At 41.3% G+C, this 7,080-nt stretch overlaps 1 protein-coding gene and 1 pseudogene across 1 annotated transcript in view; one reads left to right on the plus strand and one right to left on the minus strand.

The window, feature by feature from the left end:
- Positions 1–2,259: 2,259 nt before the first annotated feature.
- LOC102241339 lies at positions 2,260–4,325 on the plus strand (annotated as a pseudogene).
- The window catches only part of TMEM55A (transmembrane protein 55A), a gene marked incomplete at its 5' end in the record, with an annotated part of 19,780 nt that continues 16,491 nt past the window's right edge, over positions 3,792–7,080 (minus strand). The window contains 2 exons of the mRNA XM_014540526.1: positions 3,792–5,477; positions 6,354–6,444. Coding sequence (XP_014396012.1) covers positions 5,334–5,477; positions 6,354–6,444 — 235 coding nt within the window. The remainder of the gene's footprint in view (positions 5,478–6,353; positions 6,445–7,080) is intronic.

Genomic DNA, 7,080 nt, shown 5'->3' on the forward strand with positions numbered 1-7,080 from the left:
AGAGAGCTTGAGTGCGGGCTAGGAGGCCTGAGGGGTCCGGCGGCTGGGAGGGGTGCTGAGCGGTGTCCGAAGTGCTGAGAGGCTCGCAGAGCGTGGGGCGAGTCAGCAGGAACAGCCCTGGGACCCCAGGCGCTGCCCACAGCCGCCCCCGCCCCGTCCTGAGCCCTGAGCGGTACCAGCGAGGAGAACGGCGCCCCGCCCAGGAGTCCAGCGTGCTGCTCTCACTTTCTCATCAGCTTCGGGGCGGGCCCGCAGGAGGCGATTCTTTGTCAGGCAGCTAGTGGTCCTAGGCAAAACAAAATTATTCGAGGCAACTCCGTCCAAATCGAACCCTTAATTGTCAATCTTTGCAGATTGATGCCCGCCCTGGGACAGACGAGGGCGGCAGGACAGGCCCTCCAGAACTCTGCCAGGCGGTTTGCTGCAGGAAGAGGGGTGAAGTGAGCAGGCGTGTGGGTGGGCATGGGACAGGAGCGGTGCATGAATCGCATTTTGAACCTTTTACAGGTTGGTTTTTGGTTTTGTGTTTAATATTTGAAAGATCACCCTGACAGCAGTAGGAAGGGTGGATTTTTGGAGAGGGCATGGCAATATTAAACCTGGCACAGAGAGGCTTCCTTGGAGGTGTTTGCAATAATTGCAGGAAGGAACAGGTCAGGGAAAGTTGGGAGGTGAAATCAGTGGAGTCTAGTGACAGTGGATGGAAGGTGTGAATGAGAGAGAATGGAGGGTGACTCCTGGGTTTCTCATATAGGAGAACAAGTGAGTAATTAGCTGGTGGTAACATAGCCACAGGGGATGCAAGAAGAAGAACAGGTTTGGGGAAGGAAATGAGTTCAGTTTGGAACTTGTAAATATCTACACTAATAAAAGAGAAGCATGCAAATTAGCATCACTCTGCTACGCCCACCAGCCAATCAGAGCAACTATGAAAATTAACCCAACAAAGATGGCAGTTAATTTGCATACACAGGTACAGAGTGAAGACTGAAGACTTCTTCGCTGCGGCCGGACCAAAGGCCTGGGTCCCGGATGCTGGAGGAAAACCGGTGCCAACAGCCAGGGGAAGGAAGGCCTATTGCTCGAATCTTCATGCAACGGGCTTCTAGTGTAATAATAAAAGGGTAACATGCTAATTAGACCAGACGTCTTCCAGACATCATTCCGGATGTCCTTTCTGACGAAGCTGGGGCCCGAGGGAAGCTAGCTGGGTCCCAGATGCCTGCAGGTGACCCAGGGGAAGCCAGCCCGGGTCCCAGGTGCCGGAGGGAAGCCGGTGCTGGCAGCCGGGGGAAGAAAGGCCTACTCTTGCATGAATTTTCATGCATCGGGCCTCTAGTGACATTATAATAGGATATTTAAGTTGAGGTGTCTGCCCTGCCAGTGTGGCTCAATGGTTGAACATGGACCCAGCAACTGAGAGGTCATGGTTCGATTCTGGTCAGGGCACATGCCCAGGTTGTGGGCTCAATCCCCAGTGTGGGGCATATACAGGAGGCAGTGGATCGATCAATGATGTTTCTCTCATTGATGTTTCTCTCTATACCTCTCCTTTCCTCTCTCTCTAAAAATCAGTAAAAAACATATTGAGGTGTCTAAACAGCTATTTTATATATAAGTGCAGAAAATGTATACCCAAGCAAGAATAACAAATACATACACATATATGTCATAGGCATATTATCAATAAATTGAAACATTGGGGAAGGATCGTTGATTAAGAAAACTTACATGTTCTCCTGGGAGAAGATGCCACCTAGGCTTTCATAGCCAGAGCCGAGCAGTCCATGCTGGCTCAGAGCTTTGAAGGACAGGCCCATGGTGTTGCCTGACAGGAATGGCCTCCGCAGCATGTCCGGGGGTTTTGTGAGGGGCTCAGGCAGCTGGTGACTTGAGTTGAAGACAGTGCTCACTTACTATTCTAAAAATCCTAGGGTCTTGAAGAATTGTGCTACATGTCCTCTGCCTTTGCTGTATACATGGAACATCAAGCCTGGATGACAGCACACCTGTTGTAAGTAACATGGTTGCTGAAAATTTACATCCACGGCCCTAGCTGGTTTGGCTTAGTGGATAGAGCATTGGCCTGCATACTGAAGGGTCCCAGGTTTGATTCCAGCCAAGGGCCACATGCCTGAGTTGCAGGCTTAATCCCCTGTAGGAGGCGTGCAGGAGGGAGCTGATCAGTGATTCTCTATCATCATTGATGTTTCTATTTCTCTCTCCCTCTTCCTTCCTCTCTGAAATCAATAAAAATATATTTAAAAAAGAAAGAAAATGTATGTCCACAGCTGAGACCTACTGCTCAGAATAAAAGATTCCTTTCAAAATATTCCTGCTCACTAACAAGGCACATGGTCGCCCAAGAGCTCTGATGGAGATGAACAAGGAGATCAATGTGGTTTTCATGACTGCGAACACAACATCAATTCTGCAGCCCATGGATCAAGGAGTACTTTCAACTTTCAAGTCTTATTATTTACAAAATACATTTGGTAAGGCTACAGCTGCCATAGATAGTGGTTCCTCGGATGGATCTGGGCAAAGTAAACTGAAAACCTTCTGGAAAGGATTCACCATTCCAGATATCATTAAGAACATTCACAATTCATGGGAATAGGTCAAAATATCAACATTAATATCAACATTAACAAAGTTTGGAAGAAGGTGATTTCAACCCTCATGGATGCCTTTGAGGGGGTCAAGACTTCAGTGGGGGGAGTAACTGCAGATACGGAGACATCAAGAGAACTGGCATTAGAGCCTGAATATGGGACTGAATGGCAGCAATCTCATGATAAAAGTTTAATGGATGAGAAATTGCATCTGAAGAATAAGCAACAGCAGTGGTTTCTTGGGGAGGAATCCATTCCTGGTGAAGATGCTGTGAAAATTGCTGAAGTGGCAACAAAGGATGTAGAATATTCCAAAACTTAGTTGATGAAGCAGCAACAGAGTTTGAGAGGATGGACTCCAATTTTGAAAGAAGTTCTGTGGGTGAAATGCTGTCAAACAGCCTCACATGCTGCAGAGAAGTTGCTCATGAAAGAGAGAGTCAGTCGCTGCAGCAGACTTTAGTACTGTTGTATTTTGAGAAATTGCCAACCTTCAGCAGCCACCGACCCTGGTCAGTCAGCAGCCACCACGTCAAGGCAAGGACCCTCCATCAGCAGAAAGATCAGGACTCGCTGCAGGCTATGGTCAGCATTTTTTAGCAACAAAGAATTGTTAAATTAAGGTATGCTTATTATACACTGTTTATTAGACATAATGTATTGTGCATTTAATATCTATAATAGATCATAAACTTTTATATGCCCTGGGAAAACAAAAAAATTGAGTTACTTGCTTTAATGAGATATTCACTTTATTGCAGTGGTCCAGAACCAAGCAAAAAAGTGAAACACAGAATTTATTCTTGTATTATTTTTTATTAATCAGTGTATTATTTTCCATACAAACAACTATAAACCTACCTTTGCCCCACCCTATAATCAAATGAGATTTCAAATGAATAGGAAAATAATGGATTATTTAATATATAATGCTATTACAATTAGTTAACCAATAAGATAAGAAATAATTTAGATTCTTATTTCATACCTTACATCAAGTATATCATAAATAGATATGAAATCTACATTTTTAAAATGAAAGTACTAGAAAAAATAAGTGAATATTATATATAAAGAAATATATGTTCTTAAACATGAAAACTTCAGAATAAGATCTCAAGGCAATTTTGGAAATTACATCTTATTTTTTTAAAAAAATGGAATATAACAAGGTAGTTTTTTAACAATAATCTTTATTACTGTACTTTCAAAGGTACATGTAATCCTGAGCTACCACATTTATGTAGTTACTAGAGGCCCAGTGCGCAAAATCGCGCGAGATCCCAGACCCGCTGTGCCAGCAGGACCCAAGACCTGCCATGCCGCGAGACCGAGACCCGCAGGGCTGCGAGACCCATCAATGCACCTCCTGGTGACTGGTCGTTTGGTCATTATGGCATTACAGCGTTACGGCCACTGGCCATTTATAATACAGATCATTTACTCTTTCAAGTTTACATGTATTTTCTTCCAAATTGTTTGATGAGCACATTTTTGTCCTAATCGGGAATATAAATAAATTAACATGTTGTTCTTGTCCCTGGAAGAGCCAATTAATTCACTCAGATCATCTAATTCTAATTCTGCTCTAAGGGCTTTAGAACATTGTTTTTCAACTAAGCAATTTCTTTTTCATCCTAGTGAATTCTTTGAAAACTGTTGTTTTTTGTCTGTAATCTATTTTCATGAATAAATTTTTGATTACTTGAACAGCTATATTTGAGAAAAATGGTAAGAGTAACTGCTTCTAATCTCAACATATTAGCTAGTGTAAAATGCACAGGCTCCCTTCACACAGAAGGTCCTATTGATGGTCCCAATAGGAAACATTTACCATGTTTAATGAAGAAGAGGTCAAGCAAATGTACATATATCTTTGTTTAAGTGGTTAAGTATTATAAAACATGTTATTTAAAATGCTTTCTTCAGGCATTATAAAGAAATACATACAGAAATACATTTATGATTTTATGACATTAAACTCATAAATCTAGACCAGAACTTATATAATTGGCAAATAAAACAACAGACAAAAATAAAAGACAAAAGTCCTGTGATCTCTGAGGAAAAAAATGCATTTATCCAACATCATCTTTAACTGTGGACAAATAAATATTTTCATTATTGTATTTTAAATTACTACCAAAATAGTGTATCTTTCTACAAACAACAAAAAAACAAGCAAACAGTATTTATAAATGGTTTTTATCTGACAAGAATGTCAAGTATTTGAAGGTACACTCAAACTCTTTTCCTGAATAACGTCACTATGATCTTAAAGCAGTTCAAGCAAAATGCATATTGCTTAGATTTTAAAGCAGGCAATTTTGATATGTTAATTAAAATGTAAGTATACATAGAAACATTTATAAATACTTCTTGGGAATACTCACAGATCAGCAAGTAATGGAATAACTATTTAAAAATGAAAGGTGATCTAATGCTTAGTGGCAAATCCAAAAACATGTTTAAGAGATATAAAAGGACACGAAGACACTGCTTTATTATTCAGAGCTTGAAAACCTAGCAGCAGAACAAACTATCATTTGCATATAATGTAGTGCAATGAGTATTTGTTCATAAAAGACTCCCAAAGTCTTGAAACTTTATACATAAACCAGAATGGAATCCGTGAGGATAAATGATTTAAAGTTGTCCAGAGCAGCTTATCAAAAACTGCTAGATACTCTCACCTGATTCACTTGCTCATAAGCAAGCTTATGCAAAACTGTGTTCTGGATAGCTCACTCTTATGGCTCCCCAGTAACACGCTCGGATAAGGCAGATCAAGCCTAAGAGATAAGCAATTGCCCACAAAACATAGGTTGCATGAAATCGCCTTGCAAAATCTTGGGTGCCAACCTAAAATAGAAAGCAATATAAATGCAAAAGGTTGGAAACTTAAAAAAAATTATCTACTTAGATAACTTGTGTTGGGAGATTAAAAATGGTGGCAGAGTAAGTGGATGCTATACAGACACGCTCCCAGGACCAAACTGGAATTACCACTAAAATACAAAGAAACCATCCTGAATAATCAACTGGAGAACTTGTGTTGGTTCACATATGATTTTTCTGAACAATATTCTTGGGGCCACAAAATCCCTATAAAATGAGTTTGTATACTTTTGATTATCACTAACAGGTTAAAATTATTAAGATGCTGCTGTTATAACTTAAATTTTATGAAGTAAGCAAAAAAAAACCCCAACTAAAACATGTTATTTCTAAAAGGAACTTAATCTGTATAATTCACCTGGTGAGTGATATGTGGACAGGTGCAACGAAGGAGCCTGGAAAGTAAATGGCAGCAAAGCAGATCAGCACTTCCTCTCCCCATGATACCCCCATGCCAACTGCTTAGCTTCAGCATCCTCTGAAAACAAGCCACTCACATGACAACAACCTCTGCTTCACTTGAACAAGGAGAAGACGGGTTTTGCAGACCTCCATAGCTGACTGAGTGTTGCTTTGGCTTTGGCCATGGCCAGGTTGGTTCTGGCATTAAGTGAAAACAAATGGGCTTCCCTTAAATGGATAGTAAAGTCCCAGTGCCAAGGACCTTCAGCGGGGTCCCAAGATACCATTTCCCTTGGGTGGGTGAGCTGTACTAAAACAGGTCCATGGACTGAACTTCCCCAATTGCCCATAGGCCTTCAGAAGATTCTGGCCCCGGTATGCCAGGGAGGCAGGCTCTTCATTTAATTGTGATAAAGTTGAGAGGAAAGTAATACTCACAGTTAATCCAACTCCAATAAAAAAGCACATCATTCCAATGGTAATGTATGCACAGCAGCGTCTTCGTGGAAGAGCACAACCCACTGAGGAGCTGCAAATCATGAGAACAAGAGAATGTTAAGTATTTAATAATCACTCTTTATCCCATCCTTGTGAGTACTCATCTGTGGCTTCAGTAACATACACACTTCTATTTCTTTAACTTGGGAGACAGGACATACAGAAAAATGTCATTTTTAGTGACTAACATGAATCACATCATAATTAGTGAGTATGTGATATATTATTGTGGCTTTAAACAAAGTTTAAGCCTTGGTCATTGAAAATACCCACACAAAAAACAGTGTGGTCAATAATGATCTTCCAATTAAAAAATCTATTTTCTTTTTTAAAAAAATATATTTTTATAGATTTCAGAGATGAAGGGAGAAAAAGAGAGAGAGAAACATCTACACTAATAAAAGAGAAATATGTAAATGAATTGTCACTTTGCAATGTCTACCAGCCAATCAGAAGTGAATATGCAAATTAGCAAGACAAAGATGGCGGTGGCCACGGAGCCAACTGAAGTGGGCGGGAGGCTTGGGTCACCCCTGGTGTTGGAGGAAGCCAAGCTTCCCACCCTCCCAGGCCGGCCACTAAAGGAGGGGCCTGCAACCAGCCCTCAGCCCCTCACCCAGTCTGGCCATGCCCCCATGGGATGAGGGTCCCCACTGGGGGGCGTGGC

The sequence above is a fragment of the Myotis brandtii genome, unplaced genomic scaffold, assembly GCF_000412655.1.
Source record: "Myotis brandtii unplaced genomic scaffold, ASM41265v1 scaffold2467, whole genome shotgun sequence".
Classification (NCBI taxonomy): Eukaryota; Metazoa; Chordata; class Mammalia; order Chiroptera; family Vespertilionidae; genus Myotis; species Myotis brandtii.